This window comes from Sylvia atricapilla, chromosome 8 (genome assembly GCF_009819655.1).
Source record: "Sylvia atricapilla isolate bSylAtr1 chromosome 8, bSylAtr1.pri, whole genome shotgun sequence".
Lineage (NCBI taxonomy): Eukaryota > Metazoa > Chordata > Aves > Passeriformes > Sylviidae > Sylvia > Sylvia atricapilla.
Window position 1 is genome coordinate 15,764,228 of NC_089147.1, and position 23,158 is coordinate 15,787,385.

Below are 23,158 nucleotides of genomic sequence, written 5' to 3' on the forward strand. Positions count from 1 at the left end.
AATTTGGGCATAGTCCTGGGCAACTGTGACTGTAGGTGGTTGTGCTCGGATGGGGGGGTTTGGACCCAGGTGGCCTCCACAGGCCCCTTCCCACCTCAACTCTTCTGTGAAAAACAATCTTTTTTAAACTTTATTTTATACTCTTAAAGGGCTCAGGAATATGCAAGAACAAAACTGGTGGACAGTGTTCCTCTTCCTTCCTTGGTGGTGTGTCCTCCTACTCTCACAGGACACTGGGTGGATGAAGTGGGCAAATTTTGTTCAAAAGAGTATCTTAATCCGTTGCACTATACAGGACCTCCTACTGAGAGAGCAAGGTAACCAACCCATACTGCATTTATAACTGGTTTAGAGTAAAATATCCCACATTGAATTTTTCAGTTTACTACTAGTAGAGTAGTTTGTGGGCATGGGAGCACTTGTGATGGTATCTAAAGGCTGAAATAAAAACGTGTAAGGAACACTTTAATTAACTCCTCATTTTGTTTCCTTAAGATTGCAACACCAGGTGAAAAGACACAATCTCATAGTGGCTTCATATGATGTTGTAAGAAATGACATTGACTTCTTCAGGTAAGAATTGGCTTATTTTCTGAGGTTTTTAATAGCTTAGAATTTTAAATTAGAATTCTAATAGCTTAGAATTTTAAATGCTACCTAAGTCTGTGTTCTTCTTTTCTAGAAATATTAAGTTTAATTACTGCATTCTTGATGAAGGACATGTAATAAAAAATGGAAAAACAAAGCTGTCAAAAGCAGTGAAACAGCTGACTGCTAATTACAGAGTAATTCTTTCTGGGACACCAATCCAGGTAACTGATTTTTCTATTCTGGATGAATAGTAGAAAACAAACAGGATAGGTCTATCTTGGACTCAGTTTTATTGTACCTTTTAACAACCATCTTGTTCAAAGTATGTATTGCAAAACAGCATTTCACTTGTAAATGCTCAAAAATGACATCTTTTCCCTTTCCTGGTATACCTGTGTATAGGGGAGTGAATATAGGTTTTGTGGCATTAATGGGGTTCAAAAGTTGGTAGCAAGACTTTTTCTACCACTTCCTCTTTAGGTGTCAGGCAGGGAAGAGACTATTTACCTATGCCTCAAGTAAAATTAGCAGGAAGCTCAATTCTGAGATCTCCAGATTTTGAGCTTTGTCCTAATGACTTGCATGTGCAGTATCTGCCTCACTCAGGACCAAGACCCCTGGTGTGTCCTGGGTTTTGTTAACCATAAGAACTCTGGGTGTGGCTTAAGGCACTGGACACAGTGGGAAGTCCATTTGTGCATTCAAGTGCATGTAGAGGTATTTCTGTAACTCGGACGAAAGAGCCACCAAGCTGCAGAAGCTTGGGACTGGGTTGTAGTGTGAAGTTTGGAGGGTTTTAAATATGTATGGAAGTTTTTTTCTGATAACTTGCAACAACTTATTTCTGTAAATAATCTATCGAATGTTTCTTTTGTGTTCAGAACAATGTCTTGGAGTTGTGGTCATTGTTTGACTTCCTAATGCCAGGATTCTTGGGCACTGAACGCCAGTTTGCAGCTCGTTACGGCAAACCAATCCTGGCAAGCAGAGATGCCCGAAGCTCCAGTCGAGAGCAAGAGGCTGGTGAGGATCAAATGTTTAATCTTTGGGGTTTTGTTTTAGCCTTTTAAATGAGAACTGCTATTGAAAAGAAAAAGTTTGGTTAGTTCTAACATCAGAGATTGAAGGGGAGCTGAATGTTTTGAAGAAAATGTTTTTCTTCTAAAACACTGGTGCTGTTGCCCTCACTAGGGGTACTCGCAATGGAAGCTCTGCACCGCCAAGTCCTGCCGTTCCTGCTGAGGAGAATGAAAGAGGATGTGCTGCAAGATCTCCCACCCAAAATTATTCAAGATTATTACTGTATTCTCAGCCCTCTACAGGTATGCTTAAAAAGTGGCTGAAAGTTTATTTTTCAGCACAGTTAAGACCACCAAGGCATGAATTCTATATTCCTGTGTCTGTCTGATTCCAGCTGAGACATTTCTCTGGATGTACTAAAATAATGTTGTAATATGTGTTCAACTCACCAATTCTGGTCCTGCAGTAATAGAGCATTTCTTGAGCTTAATTTTGGCTATTTTTCAGGAACGTGTAGGGATCTGCAGATTGTTTTTCAATAATAATTTCCAAGTGGAAAGAAAACAAATGGCAAGAGAATTCTGTTGTTAATGTTTATCTTGTGTTACATATGAAATAGCTTTCTTGATGTATGATTCAGAATTTTAACTTGAAACTGAACTCTGAATAGGACTGTCTCTCTTCTGCCAGGAAAAAACACTCTCATTCTCTTGTCTGGTCTACAGGTTCAGCTTTATGAAGATTTTGCCAAGTCTCGTGCCAAATGTGATATTGATGAAACTGTTTCTTCAATTTCACTGAGTGAAGAAACTGAAAAACCAAAGCTTAAATCTACAGGTCATGTATTTCAGGTACAGTTTTATTCAGTAATTTTAATTACCTAGTACGTACGTTTTTTGGTGACTGTATTTATAGGTTTAGAAAAAAATGAAAATCCAGATAGTAAACTTAGACATTTGTGGTCATATGATCTAAGTAGAGTATTTATGGCTGGAATGTGATGTATAGATGTTATGTTTAAATTACAGCTTTGTGTCTTATGAAGCATAATGCTGCCTCATATTCTTAATGTGATCTGCTCAGTTGGTGTAGAACTGTTCTGTGGATCTTGTAAAAACTGAGCACTGAGAAAGCAAAACCTAAGAATGAGGAAAGTAATTCTGATTGCATCAGCTGTTACACTTTAACATTAAGATTCTAAAACATGGACAATATGTTTCCTTAGGGTAGATACGAATTTATGAAGGTTCACAATCTTACAGAATTGCAGATTAACTCTTGGTGAATTTGAAACAATTATTCTCAAACTGCTCCCAAACCCATTTCCTCTACTGCAGACTCAGATGAAAGTGTGGGAAATGGTAATTCTTGCATTTTTCCTGAAAGAAGGTCCTAAGATCACAATGAGTATAACAGTGTTGGGATACAATTTGAAATTAAGGTTTTAAATGTGCAACTTTGATAAAAACACACCATAAAGTCCAGATTGTGGAATGTGGCCAAGTGACCCCTGTACTTATAATCAGTTCTGTTAATCCTTTTTCTGTAACTGTGTTCTTGCTAATTATTTCTCTGAATTTCATTTCTTAAATAATGAAAGGCACTGCAGTACTTACGGAAGCTCTGCAACCATCCAGCTTTAGTGCTCACAACCCAACATCCAGAATACAAGAGAATTACAGAGCAGCTTGCAGCTCAGAATTCATCCCTTCGGGATATCCAACATGCACCTAAACTGTCTGCTTTAAAACAAGTAAGTGGACATGTGTTGTCTTAAATTCCCCAAATACTGCTGTTACAGTTGAGGATGTTATGTTTAAGATTTCATCAATATGGAAACTCTTCTTAATAAAAATTAAGTAGCCAGTGGAAAAAAAAAAAGGCAAGGGTGTTTCAGGGATATGCCAAATTTTCCTTGATAATTCAAGAGGGAGGGAGAACACAATCTTCATGGCGACAATGTTTATGTAACTTGTTGGCAAATGGAAAACTTTCTGTTACATTTTCGTCTCTCTTGTTGCAGAATTTTTTTCATTTTTATTACACAGGAGACTACTTTCTTGATAAAGTTAGTTTGCATTGCATAGCTTCACTTACAATAGAACTTAAGTGAAGAAAATCTGGTGGGTTTTTTTTAATGTCTCAAGCTTTTCATAGTTTGACAGGGAAGCCAAACTTTGCCTTCTTGTCATTTAAGTGACTGTCATTTAGATACTTCCTTCTGTAGTTTTCTCTCATTCCTACTTTTGATAATCAACGAATGTCAATGCTTACATGAGATCTACAGCCATTTTAATGACACACTTTAATATTCTTTTACTTAAAGCTGCTGCTAGACTGTGGTTTGGGGAATGGTGGATCTTCAGAAAGTGGTACAGAAGCTGTTGTGGCCCAGCACAGAGTGCTTATCTTCTGTCAGCTGAAGAGTATGTTGGATATAGTGGAGCACGACCTTCTCAGACCTCAGTTACCTTCAGTTACTTACTTACGACTCGATGGCAGCATTCCTGCTGGGCAGAGACATTCCATTGTTTCCCGGTATGCCTTATCCCCTCATAACCAGTATGAGGCCAACTTTAATGAACTGTATTATTTATATGGTACAAAACTGGGGGTTTTGTCCTCCTCAAAGCAGAGGAAGTTCATAAATTCTTGATTTAAATGAGACTTATCATACTTCTTTTTGTATGCAGGTTTAATAATGACCCATCTATAGATGTTCTTTTGCTCACCACTCATGTTGGTGGGCTGGGACTGAACTTGACAGGGGCTGACACAGTTGTATTTGTGGAACACGACTGGAACCCTATGAGAGACCTGCAAGCCATGGATCGGGCACATCGCATTGGGCAGGTGAAAATCTCTTCAATTCCCATAAAGGAGTGGCTTTTCTCTGCTAAACTTGCTTGAGAGAGTTTGTAATGTATAATAAAGTGACATCTCTAGGTTTCTACCAAGCTTCAATTCGTTTCTTGCAAATAAGCCAGCTGCTGAATTGTGTACCTCCCTATTCCACCCCCAACTTCATAAATCTTCTCTTCTGTACTCCCAGAGCTCCTGGGGGAAGGCCAGAGAACAATCACCCTTTGGGGGAGTAAGGGATGATGAGGGGACAGTCCACAGGATTGTCCTTCTCTGGTGCTTGGACAGGGCAGGAGTGACTGTTGGTAGTCTTCCCCAAGAGCTGTAAAAACCAGTGAATTCTTCCAGAGTAGAGGCATCTGAAGATGCCTGTACTGTATAGCAGCATAGTCTCATGCTTTCCATCTGATGTCTGTCAAACTGAGTACAGTTACTGAAGGGTAGCTCCAAGCCAAACTGCTTCTAGACTGTCCATGATATACACTAAAAGATTATGCTTTGTTTTTATATCATATTATACCTAAGATGATACTTTCTAGCTAAGTGTGCTTCTTTTCTTTCAGAAACGTGTTGTTAATGTGTATCGCCTGATAACCAGGGGAACTCTGGAAGAGAAGATCATGGGCCTTCAAAAGTTCAAAATGAATATTGCAAATACAGTGATCAGCCAGGAAAATGCAAGCCTGCAAAGCATGGGAACAGAGCAGCTTCTTGATCTGTTCACTCTTGACAAGGTAAAGAAATATTTTTACATATACCCACCAAAAATAGAATCAGCTTAGAGAAAAGCTTTGCTTTGAAATGTAAAATTTAATTACACAAACGCTTAAGTTGGACGGATGAAGAGTAGACAGCTCTCTGAACAACAGGAGGAAGAGATATTTCCCCAGAGGAATTATCAGACTTAAAGAATATGTTAGATTCTTGAAAATATTGTTCTGTATATTAACAGGAATTTTTTTCTTTTGTGAAGGATGGCAAAACTGAAAAAGCAGATACCTCTACCTCTTCTGGGAAAGCATCAATGAAATCAGTACTCGAAAACCTTGGAGAACTATGGGATCAAGAGCAGTATGACACTGAATACAGTCTTGAAAACTTTATGCATTCATTAAAGTAACCATCACATATTTGTAATACAACTGCTGCTAGTTCACGTATTTTTCTGCTGATATTCAGCAAACTTCAAAGCATATAGAGTGAACCTTTAGCTTAATGTGTAAATAGACTTACCGAAAGAAGAATCTTCGAAAGACTGGCACGAAGCAGTGTCAGCTGTTTCACTGGGAAGTTATTCTGTCTTAAACGTTTGCACTGTATAAAAACTTTAAATGTAAACATTGTGAGGTGATTTTAATTCTACTTGTTCTGAACAGCTGCAAATTCTTACTTGGTAAAAGAAAACAAAGCAGGTTTTTCATTCGTTAACAAATGTTACTTGTGTTTGCATTTAAGTCCACCATTATTTCTTTCTATATCTGTAATAGTTTTGTACAGTTGTTTCAGTGAGTACTTCAGGTTGTTCAGTGTACAATTTTCTTTAAAACACAACTTGCTTTTATGGTGTACTAAAAAAGCAATTTTCAACTTAAGCTTTCATTCAGATTATTTCAGGACTTATATCACCAGAGGCAAAGCCTAGAAGCCTTGAAAGTATTGAATAATGAAGTGGGCACTAGGTCTGTGCACCCACCTTTGTATATTGACTATAAATACATCACGCTCTTCAGTCTTTTGACATCATCTTGTGAGAACAGCTGACTTGAACTTTTTAATGTAATGAGCTCTATTAAATACAGGTAATGGCCTATTTGAGGCCATGTTTGCATCCTGTTAGCAGGGGTGTACTTTTTTAATTTATCTATAAGGCTAGAATATAGCCACTTTGAGAGATGCATGTATTCCATATGTTTCAATCCTATATATTTTTTGTAACTAAAAGAAGAAATTAAATATACAGACAGACGTTTTCCAGAAGTAGATTTTACACTGTCTAGGATTCTAAAATCCATGCTAAAAGTGACTGTGTACTGAACTGATGCATGATTAAAGCTTCTTAAAGGAATAGGGAGGACTTTTTTTCTTTAGGAGAAAATATACATAGGAATACCTACATTCAGTTTGAGGTAATTGAATAGTTAAAATTGTGTAACAAAGATAGTAAGAGACTTTAATAGCAGTGAGTGAGAATAATATGGCTGTATGTTATGCAGCTTTTTATAAAAAAAGGGAGGCAGTAGTAAAAGTGTTTCTAGATGTGCATATGTACCAGTATATGCACTTTTTATAAATATTAAATTATAGATAACTTACAGCAGTTGTCTGAATACTTAGAATATATGTATAAATATAAAACCTAAGGTTTGTAGCTTGCTGTGTGCTTAAGCATCAGAGCTTAAAAACCACCAGAGACCTCAACTATTGTAAAATAAGATTGTTTTAAAACTATATAAATCAAGACAGTTCTACAGCATTGGAGACAAATTAATGTCACATTTCAGTAGTTATGAACTGCCAGATTGTACCTAAATTAGCATTCCATGAAAATAAAACAAACTGGGAATGTATAAGTTGTATGTTGAGTTTGTCTGTGTTTAGTTTTGTTTCTGTAGGGAATACTTATCTGGCTGCATAAGAAACCTTACGCTTTTGGAAATTACAGCTGGATTATGAGTATTACAGTTGTTGATTTCCACCATCAGAGTATTTCTGTTGTGCTTTCAGCTGATGATCCAAGCAGAGGAGACAAGATGGGGCTTGGTGGTGTTTGCAGAGAAGTTACAGTGCTGGAATAATGCGTACTTGAAGATAACTTGGTGCAGTAATTTGGTGATAGTGCCTAGAAATAATGAGATATTTGAATAAAGAAACTTCTTTAGTGGTAAAAATTGCATATGTTTTTCTTCAAGAGTTTTATTAGGTGCAATACTAAAAAAACTGTTTGGGTCCTGTTGTGAAAGAAATAGGCAGCATAGGACTGTTTTAAGCCAGTTATTTATCACATTGAGGTTGCTATGCAACCATAATAATTTTAGCGATGGCTCTCTTGGATATCACGTCAAGAAGACTCCTGCACCTGAAAAACAGGGGAAGGCAGAACCTAGAATAATTATTTCAAGATTACTATATGTACTGACTGATTTCAAATGTTCTGTGAATTAATGCTTTCAAGCATAACCTGACAGGAGCACTGCACCAGCTATATAAAAAATTTGGTTTCATTACCTTAATATCTAACAAAGAGCCTTTCTATGCTTTTCAAACTAGCAGAGCATTTGCCGAGATCTGGCTTGTTTGTGCAGTGTCCTCAGTGCACAAACTGGATTCGCTTACAGCAAAACTCCAGCAAGAAATAGCTCTTAGAATGCATTTGATCTAACTGCATTTGATTTCTTTTATGGGTATTCAGCTGGACCCAGACCAGGGTCTGGGCAGGAATAGGAAAGTTTCTTTATTTCTAGGTTGAAATGAAACCTTCAAATATGTCAGATTCTCAGCACCAACCATTTTGCTCTCCAGCTCTGCCCCTAGTACAGGTTGTTACTTCCTAACGAGGATACAGCCTAAGCCTTGATTGACTGCAGGTGGCGGCACAAAGAAGCATGAACTGAATAGAACCATGCATGGTTTCCTTTGGGTTGGCAGTGACCCTAAAAATCATCCAGTTCCAAAGCCCTTCCATGGGCAGGGACACCTTCCACTATACCACAGTGCTCCAAGATCTGTCGAACCTGGCCTTGAACACTTCCAGGGATTGGGCATCCATAACTTCTCTGGGGACCCTGCTCCATTGCCTCATACTCAAGGCTTGATGCATTGTGTGTGATTTGTACTGAATTAAACTAGTCTCTCTCATCATTTAATAGCATACAAAAACCACTTAATAGTCACCAAAGCCAGACCTCTAAATTAATGTAGTTCCTTGACTCAGAGCTTGCTAATGTGCCTCTGACTGGTGACCACATTCTGGGCTGAAAGGAATCACTTGGAAACAACTGTACACATAAGGCTGCTTTTCAACCAAACTTAAGGACTGCTTGAAATTCTGCTTAAAACTAAATGGAGAACTACCTTCTGCAAACATGCACCAGTTCTGCTTGAACACACCTTCTGCTGTGCCTGTTGTACTTAGTTTAACTAAGAATTTGTTGTAACAAGTCTGTCTTTCTCCATACATGTTGTCTTTGGAATTCACTTAGGTAGGAAGCTACTTGCTTTCTGCAAATTGCAGATTTCTAGAATTCTCCCTAATGCTTTTGGAAGTTGGTTTTTTTCCAAGCTTGCTGAAAGCAAAATTACACATCCAAGGTATACATAGTGATTAAATTTAACTAAACTTAATTCAAGTAGAGTCTTTTATTTTAGTCCATTATCTTTAAAAATCTTATATTTTACCTTTAAGATTACCAGATTCAAAGACAAATGCCTACATTTACCATTAGTGGTATCCCCAACTTTCCTCCTGTCTGGTGGTTCTGCAGGTTGTATGGTCAAGAGCACACATGTCTAATTAAGCCTTAGTTCAAGCAGAAGTACAGCAACTTTTAAGCCATGTTAGGAACTGTGGAAAACTTCTAAGATGAAAACATATTCACATACCAAAGCTTTTATTAGCTTGCTTACAAATGGTAAATAATGTAGTGTTAAATTTATCTTGGTGTGCAGTGTTAATAGAGCTTTGGCATAGGGCAAGCTTTAAAGATTTTAATGATCACCGCAGTAACTGACTTGTGCTAAGTTGCTTTGTAATCAAAAGCTTAGATGATGGACTTCTTTCTTTAAAACACGCAGAGAGATGCTTTAGAGTAAAAATTATTTTTTAAATCACATTTAAGTGAATTGCTTCCAAGGACAATTCTCTGAATATAAGGATTTTATAGAGGTGATAATACATGTAAATTCTTTCAGTGGTCTATAAAAAGACATGACCTTTGAATTTGTGTCAGAAACCCTTTCAGTTGGCTCCTAGTAGCTTCACTAGTCCTCCAGTATTCTCCTCTACAGCAGATTTGGAAGTATCTGTTCAGTTCCGCTGTCTGTTTTTTAGGGCAAACTCCCTGTTAAGGAATCAGGATTTAGTTGATTCTCTGGTAGCCAGACCAGACTCAGGGATTCTGCCCAGCAAAGGAAAGCTTCTTTTGGTGTGGGACTGGCAGCACTACCCTCTCTGGTACAGGAATGTCACTCCCCTCCTGGGAGGACCATATAGCAGCAGGGTAACAGAGCTCTAACTTCACACTGACAATTCTGTCAGTGTCATCTTGGATGTCACTCGAAAGGAGATGCTCTTCATCTGCTCTGTGAGTGCACAGGGAGAGCCCTGCTGGTATGAGCCCTGAGATGAGCTCTGTTGGTTGGAACAAGCACGGTACTCATAATGTCACGTCCTTTCCATTCATAAGCTTTATGCAATAACAACAAAATCTTAATTTTCTTCTAACAGGTACCTTTAATTTAACATAAAGAGTAGAAGGTCTGTGCCAAGCTTCTATGTATCTTTTTTTATTGAACAACAGCTAAATACACTATGCTTGCACTGTGCATATGCTGCAGTAGATAGGCAAGAAGAAGAGGGAAAGTTGTCCTTGTAGACACTGGGATCCAAGCTTGCAACTTTACATCTCAGGTTGTACCCACCAGCCTTGCATCTGCACAAACCAGCACATGTAGGTTTAGGAAATTTGTTAGGCTATCCTTCCTTAAGGCTATCAAACCTTTAAAAAGTCCTATGTGGATAGCTAACTTGGAGTTGGGTGTCTGACAATTTATGAAGTAATCAACAATCACAAACTCTTACAGATGATGACGTTCAGTATTTTCTTTTAAAGTAAAATTCAGACCAGGATTTGCTAAGTTGTAAGAGGAATTCTACAAGCTAAAGGAAAATGTTTACTGCTCAATTTTCTTTTTCAGATGAGGGAAGGAAGATGATCCAGAGAGCAGAAACTTCAAACCTATAAGTTCAGCCTCAGGTGCAAAAGCTCAGGAATGGGGAGAAAGGAAGGATACACTGCATCCTGCCAAATGGCTGTTCCAGGGATGCAGCAAAGTGAACTACTCTGCAGTTCAGTGAGAGGCTCAGAAATAGCTGAGCTATCAGAACATGCTGGCCATGTCTCCAATACACTGCAGTTCCAGGGGCCTTTGCAGGGCTATGCTGTGCTCTCTGTGCCAAGGCTGTGCCTGCCAGAGATTTCCCATACATCAGGGTAATTACATTTCACAGTTTATGCAGGCTGGGTGCTTAGATACTCCATTGAGAAAATGGGAATACTGCTCAGTGTAGCAGCCCAAGCGGATCATGTGGTTAACTCGTGTGCTTTTTGCTGCTGTTTCAATGTTAGCTCTCTCTGAGTAAATACGGTGCTCTCCAGATACACATTTATGTATTCTGACCCTGTTTCTTGTGACTCATGCTGCACTTACAGAGATTTAATTATCAATCACAGCCCAGCATCTGAGAAATAAAGCCTTCAAGCAGAAATCTGTAATGGTAAGCCAAGGGAAGAGCTAACGCAGATGTTAAAATCTGCTTTTGCAAGAAACAGAGCTTGAAAAAAGTCAGTTGAATTTGTCATGATCTCTGCTATAGCCAGAGAAGGAAGACATTAAAAATACATCAACTCCCAGAAAATGACGCATTCCAATTCCTGCCTTTCTCCTGAATCAGAGCTGCCTCACTTAACAGCAAAACTGACTTTTGCCTTTGCATTACCAAAACAAGTGTGCCTTTAGGAAAATGCTGCACTGTATTCTGATCTATTTCTCCATGCTGCCCTTGCCTCCACACAGTCCAATTATAAAACACTTCTGGGACACTTGCAACTGTTCATTCTCTTTTGCAAGTATCATCACTCACAAACCACAACAATTTTGTCAACTAAACTTCGGGTACTCAGGTGCTATTTCATGTTCATTTGGACACATTTAGATACCTATATAAACATAAGCAAAGCTCACTGCTGGGCATAAAGTCAAAATTCAGCCCATGCTCATATTCAGGAGAACGTATTTTCAAGAGATGGCAGAGGAAGGAACCATGCAGAATAACAAAACCAGCAGTAAGTGCCAGCTCCCCAGTGTCTGTCTTCATTTATGACAAATTTAAAGCTCATCCACTTAGGCATCATATCAGTTAAATTATCAGTTCATTTGGAAGTTGGAAAGGGCAACGTGGCAGAATTCAAAGTTGGTACTTCTGCTTTCTTTGCTGCCCTGGTGAGAGCGGCAAGATGTGATCAGCATTTCAGGCTTCTCACGGCCAGCACAGTCAGCAGTAGTTAATTATTGTTTATAAAATGCAGAACTCTGTGTTCTCACAGTTAGAAGTTGCATCACTCTTTGGCTGTGCCTATTATTTATCAGCTGAAGAGCAAGGCAGCAAACAAAGCAAGGAGAGTGAAAAAACACCAAAACTCATGGCAGTTTATATGGGCTGTGAACGGGCAGGGAAAGCAAAGGAGGAGGAAGGGACATGGGATGCACTTGCCATCAGCCTATTTTCCCTGGCTCTGTTTGGTTTATTTCTCCCAGTTTCCCCACTGTGCAGTATTTTTGCCTCCGATGTAGATGTGGTCACAGCTGGCAAAGCCGCCACAATACTGCTGTGGAAGAGATTAGAATGCCTTACCCCTGGGAGCCTGGCGTGTGCTGCTTCGTCCCCTTCCCACTTAAGCAGGAAAAGTAGCTCCAACCACCACCAGAGGAGCCTGCTGTGCCACCCCAAATGAGAAAACAAACCAGCCAGACTCAAAGTTCAGAGAAGTTTCAGTGGCAGATGGCTACAGACACCCCACAGCTTCTTGCACCTGCGCAGAAACTGTTATAAATTAACAGAAGCCAATTCAAAATAACAGAATTTATTTAGCAATTTTCCAAGATCCAATTAAAAAGCCACAATAAAATTGGACAACATCGATCAAATGCTGGGTGGGCAGAGTGACAGTAACAACGGTACCATCCAACCTCAACCACACACACTGGGTCTCGGCGTATGGTTTTTATACAGTTTATTTATCCTGAGGCTAAGTCCATTGAAAGTCCAAATATTCGTGTATCTCTTTATTTTCAAGTGGGGTTTTGAGTAAGTATGAAAAGATGATTTGATAGTCTTCCCGGATTTCTCCTTTGGGGTGTTGATTTGATCATCCTCCGGATCCCCTATCAAGATTAATATCAGATGTTGAGCAGCTGTGAAGTGGAGGCCCATCATTGATGAATGGACCACCTCCAGTCCGGCTATGTCATTTCTGTTGCAAATGTTGTGGTTTCACAGCTTGCTCAATAGGCCTTGGAATCTCGGATACGCCTTTGAGTAGCTTTTTAATAGACCAAACCTTTGATACGATATTATATACACGAATTGATCTATTACATTTATCACAGAAACAAAGAAACTACAAACCTTCCGCAGCAGCCGAGGCCCAAGAGCGGCCGTGAGGATGCAGCAGGCAGCGCTGCCTTGGTAGAGTCATGAAACCACAGAATATCCTCAGCTGAAAGGGACCCGCAAGGCTCATCAACTCCTGGCCCTGCACAGGACACTCCGGGAGTCACATCATGTTCCTGAAAGCATTGTCCGAACAGCTTTTGAGCTCGGTCAGGGTTGGTGCTGTGACCACTTCCCCGGGGAGCTGTTCCAGTGCCCAACACACAGCCTGGCGAAGAACCTTGTCCTAATTTCCAACCTAACCCTTCCCTGCCCTCACGCCCTCACTCTGCAAACGGCATAACAGAAGGAAAGGCCTCAGAATCAGGAGTGTGCCGCCGCCGCTCGGGCTGCTGATGGCGCTCCGGGGGAAGGGGGCGGAGGGGCCGTGTGGCCGCGGGGCAGGCCCGGCGTGGGACCCGCGGGCCCGCCCTCAGAGCTCCCGCTGATCGCCGCTGCCCGGCCCCAAATCCCCCATCTTCCCTTCTCTCCCCCGTCCCGGCTTTGCTGCTGTGAGCCCCAGAGTCCAGCCCTGCGCTCAGAGCCCGGGGCAGGGCGGCCGAGGCCGCGGCAGGGGCAGCGCCGCACCGCAGCAAAACCCACGGCTTCAGCCGCGGCATTTGGGTCCCCGCCGGGTGAGGGCCAGCCCCGCTGTGCGGCCGAGCTGTGCGCCGCGGGGATTCTTCTAGTTATCCACGTCTCTAAAGGCGAGGAGCGCTTCTCTCTCTTTTGTTAGCCTGATGCTGATCTGCCACAGAGTAAGACTTTCATCTGTGGCAGAGATGTATTCAAGGCACTAAAGGGCTTTTGCAATTATTAGATGCCTTTATCAGCTTTGCTTTGGCACTTAATCAGCTGCAAAAGCTATTTATTGCCTCATAAACTCCTCTGCAGCAAACATTATCCTTTAATTAATCCCTGAAAATTACAAAGGATGATGAGGTAACCCCCCTTTTCACACCGCGCAGTTAAGACGAGGAGAATTTGTTGCTGTTTTCCCCTTTCATTTTGTTTTTAGACGTTTGTCATCTGTCTCAGTTAGAGGCCTTGTTAGGACAGGTAGCAGCAATTTAGCAGCATGTCCCAGGTAACAAATGCCAGCCAAATCACTGAGCTGTAAGGATTATTCACAGCTGAGAAAGTTAGGAGATGAGTAAAAGTTAAACCTTAATTTAACTCACATTAAAATAGGAAAGGCAATCTGAACAGCATGTGGCTGCAGAGTTAAAGGATGTTACAGACTCATTAAAAGATAGGACAAGCTGCTAATTAGGATTTTTTTAAGCTAAGGACACAGAGACAAAAGTAGATCTCTTGCATACTGTGAGACTTCAGATGCATTCTTGCTTTGTAGATCATTAACTTTTGTATATCAGCACTCAGAGGAATTTAAAGTAATGGAAAAGCATCAAGAGCTGTCTGCAACAACTCAATACCTTAAGATTTCCACTAGAATAATGTTTTGTATTCTAGATACAAGTTTTCTTTACAGCAGACATAAAATTTTGCTATTTCCACATATCCCAACCAGATTCAGACATTAGTTTTCAAGTAAAGCATTTAAAAAAATAGCAAAAATGTTAGGCATCACTATTTCAAACTTTTATCTGACCTTATGAGAACTAGAATTACAGCTGGAAATTCAATGCTCTTTTATAAACATGTTGATTCTACTTCACAGAGGGGGGTGAGAGGAGCAAGGAACATTCCCCTAAATATTTGGGAGTTGGCAATGCCGAGTCCTATCTCTTCACTTCCCATGGATGACTGGTAATTGTTGTGGAATTACCATTGGCTGGTGAGAAATATGATGTCAAGAGAGAAGATCTTTAATCCAGGTCAGTTGCTAAATTGCAAAAAGCTGTTGGGACCGTGTAATCAGCCAGTTCTCTGCAGATGTGCAGAAAATGTTTCATGTAAATTGTATTTTAGGAAGTACCTAGGTAGGTAAGATAGAATAAATTTGGTAGGGGACTTGAAGTATAGGAAGGGAGGTTGATCTAAAAATTATTGCAACCAATTTCCCCATCAGCATTTAAAGTTTCCAAAGCAAATTCTGAAAGTGGAAAAAAATATCTCTTTTGTTTGAGAAATAGGAAAAGAGAAAAAGAAAACTGAAAAAAAAAAAAAAGTTGCCTTCCATGTCTCTTAAAGCTCTAATTTTCTTCATCATTGAAAGGAAAAACACAACTCAAACCCACCAAAAACTCAACCTTGTTCTAATCCTAGCTCACAGCTGCTAGGGAATTTACATCTCCTGTGGCAGGTGTTAATCATGGTGAGACTAAAGAGCAGTTCCACTTCAGTGAGTCTTTCTGTGTGTTAGTAGGTGGTAGCATAGTCAGGACTCAAATTATAAGAGATTATGTTTTCAGAGATTTGTTGAAAACCCCAACCCAGCAATCATGTTTTCCAAAGTAATCTATTTGTTACTGCTGGAGACATCCTGCACTGGTAAGTGGCGTGTTCTTGCCACCTGAGTTTCTGAAACATAAGTGGGGGGGCTGGGGTGGGGGGGGTGGTGGTGGTGGTGTAAAGATGAAGTAGGTGAATACTGTTAAAGCAAAACTTTGGAATCTGGAAAGTTTGAGGCTTTACATCCCAGGAGGAGGTGTGGTGAGGTGCAGCTGATGCAGCTTTGTGCAGTGTTAGATGGTCCAAGAGCCACCCTGCTGTACTGCTGGGGAGTGGAGGGCAGGGCTCTGCAGTGGTGCAGCAGCACTCCAGGAACCTCCTCTAGCCCAGGAACAGTCACAGGCAGTGGGACACACCCTGTGCTGCAGGAGCACCTCACTACCTGCAGTCTACAGCTTCTTGAAGTGAAAGGAACCACAGTAAAAAACTTGAGTTCATTGGGAGTTGAATTGGGTAACTAAGTTAGGTCTAATTCAAGATACTTCTCAATTAACTGTGGTAGTGAGAACACATGCTCAGGAGCAGGGACATTCAAGACTCCCAGGTCTGTTTCTTGCCCTTTGGCAAGACCAGGCCAAAGGTCCAGACCCTGAGTAACCTGAGGAAATGCCAGCGGAGGTCCCTCACTACTACAGGTTTGGTGTCTCAATGCATTTAGTTGCAGCTTTCTCATATGCCTGTAACGTCCTCTCTGAGCAGTTTGGTATTTTTGTCACGCCTGAACCAAAGGATTTGGATTCAGGAATAATGTTCCTCATCCTGGTTGCATAACGGAGCACAAATACCAGCTGCTGTCCTTTTCTTTTAGAGCACAGCTGGAACACCAGGGGGAAATGGCAGTCCCAGTCCTATTTCCATTTTTATGGACTGGAGTGATTGTTCAGAGATGTTAGGGTAAAGGCCTACAATCCACTAGGATATGAGTGAATTTGTGTGGGATTCCTTCCACCCTGAAACTTTTCTACAATGCAACACAATCTGAAGTATCATGGGGAGTAAAAAATGTGAGAGCAAATGTGTATGGATGTCAGGCTGCTCCATGTCTAGTCTGGGTTTTATGTGCTTCCCTGTGGAAGAGAGACACTGGTTGTGTCTCTGCATCACAGACTGTTCATTTTATGCATGTTAAAGCAAAACTTCCTTTGGCTAAAGTGCAAAAAAAGTCCTGGTAATGTAATTGCTACTTACCTACAGATACTTGAAAAACATCCTCTTGACCCTCTAGGGGATACAGAAGAAAAAAAAATAAAAAAAAACAACCACAAAAACCAGAGAAGGGATTTTGTTTTCCCCAAATTACATCACATCATACAATTTTTTATTAATCTTCTTTTCAGTGTAAAGAATATGCCTGTTGTTTCAAAAAGATGACAGCACGCAGCTAGTAGGCCAAAGGAATGATAATGCACTCTTAGAGCATGAGGAAATCAGCCTTGTTACCTCTTCTTCCAAGAATAAAGCAGAGCAAAAAGGTTAATGCAGGGTTGAATCCTTTAGAGTAATTAATCAAATGGGTTAATGAGAACACCACTTTGTTATCATTTCTAAAAAAGAATGATTGGATCAGAACAACTCGAAAAGTAGAAACAGTCTCAGCATATTGACTCTAGGACTTGGTAAGATAAAGAGACTCAGAGCTGTCTGGAGAGTCCCCTGCATCACTGAGCCCAGCCTTGCCCCAGCAGAAAATCTACAAGCAGGAAGCTGAACTTTCTGTGAGTGTCATGGGTGGAGGGACATTGTCTCCTACAGCTCCAGCAGCAGTGAGATGCAAGAGGCAGACAAAGGCAGAGCTGTTATTCATACTTTATTTGGTACAAACAGTGCATTTTAACCTGCCTGACAGAAACTGAGCCAGACTGAGTCAGAACTGTTTTGAACTTGGATGCCTGGGTTGTTCCTAATGTCTGAGCAAACCTTTTCTTCCAGTTTCTGCTGATCTGATTTGCAAGCCAAAGGGGTTTGTACAGTTAACCTAAGTGCATTGAATAGGTTTTGACTAATTCAATATCAGTTGGAACTGGGTGTGCAGGTAATGGGATATTGCTGAGAAGCAGCTCCTTGTATTGTGCTCTTCTGAGTACAAGTTCTGTTTGAATGCTGCCATAGTCTTTGTTGGACATCACAGCCATGTCTTTGAAACAGTGACCTATGCCCAGTGCTGGGGATAGAGAGCCAGTGAAATGTGAAATGTTCATAACCTCTCTAGGCAGCACAGTCCTCTCAAACAGGGGTCAGACTTTCAACCTCAGTTCTTTACACAGGAAGAAAGAACCAGCAATTAAAGCTCCTTATAGCCTCGTGTTTGTTAAGTATAGAAATTAAATTATATCAATATGTGTTCTCTACGATGGAGATGGAGGCAGAAAAAGATCATCACATTAATTAGTTTTTTCTTTTGGGAAAAATGACTGTCTTTATTGAGTATTATAAGTGAGACCAGTGCATTCCTGACTGGCTGTAAGATCTCAGACAAGTCATTTCTCTTTGGTCCTTCTGTTACTTTTATGTGCTCGTTTTGGTTTTCATACTTAGACTGAAAGCACTTCAGGACAGAGTCTCACTCTCTCTGCCTTATGTAATGCCAGGCCCAACAAAGCTCTGCTTTGCTTTGGGGCCTTTAGACACTGATGAAACATAAATACTTTCAAAGATAATTAACTGCATTGACTTTGAATAGAAAGTTATAGTCTGGCTTGAGAAAGAGGAATATTTACTGCTCTACCCTGTCTGCTGATGAGTATTCTCTTGGAAAGGAGGAGACTGGAAAGTTTTGCAAACATTCTAAATGTTCAAGATGCTTTCAGAGTTTTGGCTGACTCTGAAGGAGCTGGGATGTAAGTGGTTAGGTCGTGTTTGGCTGAAAATCAAATGAGCTTGATACCTGCATGTCTCACTAGCACCTAGAAGAGATTTAGTAAAAATTAAAGAACTTCTTGTCCTAAGCAGACAATTGTGATTGCTTACAAAATTTAACCACCGAGTGCCTTGCAGGGCACAGGCTTGAGTGTGGTAATATTAGGCTGTGAAACAAAAAAATCAAATCAAAATAGGCTTTCCTTTGAAGAGTTATATAAATTTTCCATTAATTCTTTTTTTTTCCTATTATTTTTATCACAACAGCACCTGAGAGTCCAGTCAGCATAAAGAGCAAGGCAACATACAAACCCTGCTATAAAATTCTGCTCTTCCTCTGAAGCACAGTTGGTCTTAGGGCACAGTGAGAGGGGCAAATTAGGTTGCTTAAGAGATGCTTGGTCTGACTACATTTTATGACCTTTTCTTCTCCAGAAGTTCTTGTCATGTCAGTTCCACCAGCTGATCTACTTTATTAATTCTTTTTTCCAGCTTGAGTTTTTTGTAAGGTGAGATTGCATCCTGTAGTAATACGATAGATAAGAGCTGAGATAGCTGGAACTCTGTCAGAGACATAGGATTGTCCAGGGAGTGGGAACTTCTCAACCATGATTAGCAGCAAAAGACACAGCAAATGAACATGCACTAATTAGATTAAGTCAGCCCTGGTGGCACAGGTGTGGGAAATAAGTGCAGTCAGAAATTCCTTCTCACTAAGTGCTAGGCTGTAATGAAGAGCACCGGCAAAGACAGTTACTATTGCAATTACTCTGGCCTTTAATTTCTTTGTTTTAAAAGCCAAAGGAAGTCCCCCCTCCAAAATATTTTAATAACTGACTGATGTAATCATGTAAGTATGGATAGAATATATACAGTTTGCTTCACTCTTCTCCTGTACAATGTGCTTTAAACATAGAAGTGTCCCTAATTAGTCCACAGATGCAACATAAAAATTGTGGTCTGTGTGTTTTCCCTCAGAAGATTTGTGACTGCCAGGATGTCCTTTGTAATCAGAAAAAGTATTTCTTTCATGGGAGTGGTCCAGGTTTAGATGCTCTGTTGGTATCATCATGGTGGACTATTCTAATTTGCCTTCTAGTTCACTAACAAGCATTCCTGGTAACTGCAAGGTTTTGATGAGTAACACCAGGTCACCAGACCTGCTGATCCTCAAGGCAGGCTCATAATTCACTTACCTAGAGTGCATATAGGGGTAGCTAATAATATCTCATAAACCCAGTAGGTCAGGTACATCTTTCTAGGCTGTTGGATGCCTGTTGGCTGGTTGGGGAATTCTGAGCCTGCCCACTGTCGAGGGCAGTTAATGCTTTCATACTTGGCAATGCAACCTCACCAGGACTGGCTAAGAGGAAGTGGTGTGGACAGCAGCACACCCGAGATCTTATCCTTTAGCATGTGGGAATGTCGTGTGGAATTCACACCTGTGTGTCCTTGCAGTCATCTGGGTTGTTTTTGTTTTTGTTTTTCTTTCTTTAATATGTCATTGCAACTGAAGCTCTTTTTATAAGTTGTGAGAAAAGATGGAGGCTTGGTGGTAGGAAATGAAAATATGCAATGCAGGTCTACAAAAAACACTAGCTCTTTGGATTTTGGTACTCTTCAGGCAGCTAATATATAGTGACCTACTCTGCTTTGCCAGGGCAGGCAGTTCTGCGTCTGTGCAGAGGCACCTTCAGGCAATTTAGCCAGAGAGTTCAGACAGTTTCAAGGTTATGCAGTAGGAATTTTCAGGAATGGTTTTGGACTTAAATTTTTAATTACATCCTATTCTATTTTTTCAATTTGGCCCTATAGTGAAATTTGATTAAGACAGTACTAAAGGTTTTTCCACACCAAGTCTTCAAAGGCATTTGCAGCTCTGACCTCAGATATTGTCACTGTTCCATGTATTTCTCCTCTACTGACTGAAGAAGGAATTCATGTTCACTGTTCATAAATAGGATCATGCCAGAGAACATCCTGATTCTGTGTGCAATCTCTGCCTGCAGTCTGTTTGCTTGATCTGCCAACCCTGAATTTTCAGCTGCCTACCTGATTTGAAAGGGGGCAGATATTAGTTTCTCTCTGAAACGAACTGCTGAATTAACAACTCTCTCTTCTGAGGGCCACAAATGGAAATGAAGGGCTAATTCCCTGTGCTGTGGTGCTCAGCTCTGAATTATGTGGCAGGCACTGAGCAATGCATATGATATTCTTAGAAACCATTTTGATGAGGTGTCGTTACATCAGCCAGAGCAAATGTAGATGAAGGGCTCAGCAGATAAACCAGAGGAACTTCCTTCAGTCTGAGGTCCGTGTCCTCATTCAGAGGCTGGATTTGGATTCTGCTTGTCCTGGGTGTCATCAGAGTACATTTTGAAAGCACACACACAGCTGTCCAAAAGATCTGAGAGGATTGCTGGCCAGCTCATTTGTCTTTACAGGTTACATCTGGCTTTGATGAGCTGCACATACATGGATATGATCTTTGTCCAGGTGGACAAATGTCTAGTTTAATGTTTAGCAATAAGTCCTTCATAGCCTTTCAGTGAAGGGCTTCAGTTACATATTAATGGCACAGGTCTTTGTGCAGGTTCAAGAGCAGGAACACTGATACATACTGGGGTAGGAAATGTTTTGGCTCACCATGTCAGATATAGCTGTTGGCCCCAGTTTGGCAATTACTTCAGTGTCCATGTAATTTCAAGCACATAAGTAATTCCAGTCAGTCAGGCTTGTGTTTAAAAGTGCATTGCTGACTGGGGAATTTCTGACTTCTATAGCTGTTCAAATCTTGGCTCTCAGGAGTCTTCCTCCAAATTTAACAATGTTTCTGCTTTACTCCCTCCTGGTAGAAAACTGGTAGCCTGCTTTGCTCTGTCAGCACAGGCAGCAAATCTGCTTTAGCTTCCATCCTGTGAGACTGTCATTTATGCATTGGACAGATACCTTGATGGGAATAAATGGGATGGTTTTCATGAGAGGCCATGCAATGTGGATTGCAGAAGCTGAGACTCCTTATTTAGGTTGCTTGAAAGTGTAACCCAGACAACTGGCAAAAATGTTACACACACTTTTACGAAGCTGGGTGCTTGTTCCACAAAGTTCAGAACAAGAGCCAGGAGGCATATTGGAAATGGAATTGCTTTTGCACCAGGATTGGGAGAGAAATGTGTAGCTGCTTTGAATACAATCCTTCACTGTATTGTACCACAACCTGTACAAGTGAAGGAGTTTCTTCTTTCCTCTGGGCAGTGATTTTTTTATACCTTTTTTTTTGTTTATTCATTTGTACTAAGAAATGTCTGCAGGCCATCAGCCATTTCCCCCTTGGCTGTGGAAGAATGAGCCTATAATAGGAAGACAGTACTGCCCTACAGTGTAGTCCTTTCTCTTCCTTTTTAACCACATCTCTCCCTTGAAGACCAGAGACTGTCCAGGCTGGCCCAGGTCAAAATGGGAGAATGGCAAAAGCAGATTTTCCTGGGAAGCTTTTTTTCCCATGTACAACTAAGTGTGTAACTTCACATCAGAGTTGGTCTGGCTAAATGAGCACCTTGGACACCACCCTCCCCACTACATCCTCATCTTCAGCTCTTCCTCCAGCTGGAAAAGCCACAGGTAGCTGGAGGCTTCTGACAGCTGTACTGACAGAACTACAACCAGCGAATCTACAGCTGTTCCCAGGTGCACCCCAAATATCTCCAAGCAAAGCAGCAAGAAGTGGGGTTCAGTTTCTGACACGTTTTCCTGGCTACTGTAGAATAATAAATGGGAGCATGCAGCTCAGTGGGTTGCATCAGAAAGCCCAGTGAGGTTCCTCAGCTCTGCACCTGGGGTTTCTGTTCATACTACAGAGCAAGGATGATCTGAGGAGAGGTGTAAGGGTCTACAGCATGTCTGGGACTGTGCTCTTGGGGAGAGGTGGAACTGACAGAGGGGTGATATCAGCACCTTCTAAAGCCTCAGAAGGGATATCACGTTCTTTAGATCTGGAGAGAACCAGCATCTTCCCTGATTGTCTTGTCCCACTGCCAGGCTGAGGCTATTACAAGTAAATGGCTCAGTAATAGGAGGAGCTGCAGAAGGGCCCCAGGAGCCCAGGCAGGTGGTACAGCTGGTGATGACAGGCTCAGTCTGTGGGAACAGTATGTGTGCTGGAGATAGCCAGAGAGAACCCATTTTAGCAAGAGCTGGGCAGACTCACAGTCACATGGGCTCTGGCTCAGCTGTACAGCCTGAGCTTTAGGAAGTTGAGAGAACAAGTTTTCAGAATTTGCATATTGCAGCTGAGTGACTCCGCTGACTCCATTTCCTGGGGCCAGTGAGTTCTCACAGTCCTGTTTCTGCAAGAGTCACAAAATGGATGACAACACCCTCCCCCTGCAACTTCTAATCTGATAGCACATTTGGAATTGGTGTGGAAATTGGGCAAAGATTCAGCTTGAGTATTTGATATGAAGTGTCCACTTCTGGCTAATGCTATTTCTGTTACATCCCTCCTTCAGAGGATGATTTAAGAGGACTGTCTGAGAGAAGGCCACTGTGACTTGCTGACTGTGTTACCTCCTGCAGCATTTTGAATGCAGCTTAATTCCCCTGTGAAAATAACTGATACAACCAATCCCCATGAACTCTTCACACTTGACAGAAACACAGGTGAAGAGGGTGATCCATAATAATTAGGAAATTGGGATCAAAAGCAGGCAGGCTTAGCCCAAACTGTTTTGCTCAGGGGCAATACTGCAGCTTATAATACACAACTTAATTACTAGAGAACATCCTTTCTGCAAGGGAAGGCAGTTTCCAGAGTGGAAGACCAGCTATAAATATAGTTCTAAATTCTACTCAAACTAGGTTAGGAGAGCATAAGCTTGAGTAGTATTTAAAAGAGTAAAAGGAGAATGTCATGTAGTGTTGCCCTAAAATTTAAGGGTTTCTTCTAATATATTGTGTAAGAATAGTCTTATAAATGCAGAGGATATC

At 41.0% G+C, this 23,158-nt stretch overlaps 1 protein-coding gene across 1 annotated transcript in view; it reads left to right on the forward strand.

Moving 5' to 3' along the window:
• The window catches only part of BTAF1 (B-TFIID TATA-box binding protein associated factor 1), a 43,668-nt gene extending 36,307 nt beyond the window's left edge, over positions 1 to 7,361 (forward strand). Inside the window, exons 28-38 of the mRNA XM_066323804.1 lie at positions 150 to 317; positions 496 to 573; positions 683 to 812; positions 1,473 to 1,614; positions 1,783 to 1,913; positions 2,337 to 2,462; positions 3,212 to 3,364; positions 3,938 to 4,149; positions 4,305 to 4,464; positions 5,037 to 5,207; positions 5,447 to 7,361. Of these exons, the coding sequence (XP_066179901.1) occupies positions 150 to 317; positions 496 to 573; positions 683 to 812; positions 1,473 to 1,614; positions 1,783 to 1,913; positions 2,337 to 2,462; positions 3,212 to 3,364; positions 3,938 to 4,149; positions 4,305 to 4,464; positions 5,037 to 5,207; positions 5,447 to 5,593 (1,618 nt within the window). The 3' untranslated portion in view covers positions 5,594 to 7,361. The remainder of the gene's footprint in view (positions 1 to 149; positions 318 to 495; positions 574 to 682; positions 813 to 1,472; positions 1,615 to 1,782; positions 1,914 to 2,336; positions 2,463 to 3,211; positions 3,365 to 3,937; positions 4,150 to 4,304; positions 4,465 to 5,036; positions 5,208 to 5,446) is intronic.
• Positions 7,362 to 23,158: the final 15,797 nt, after the last annotated feature.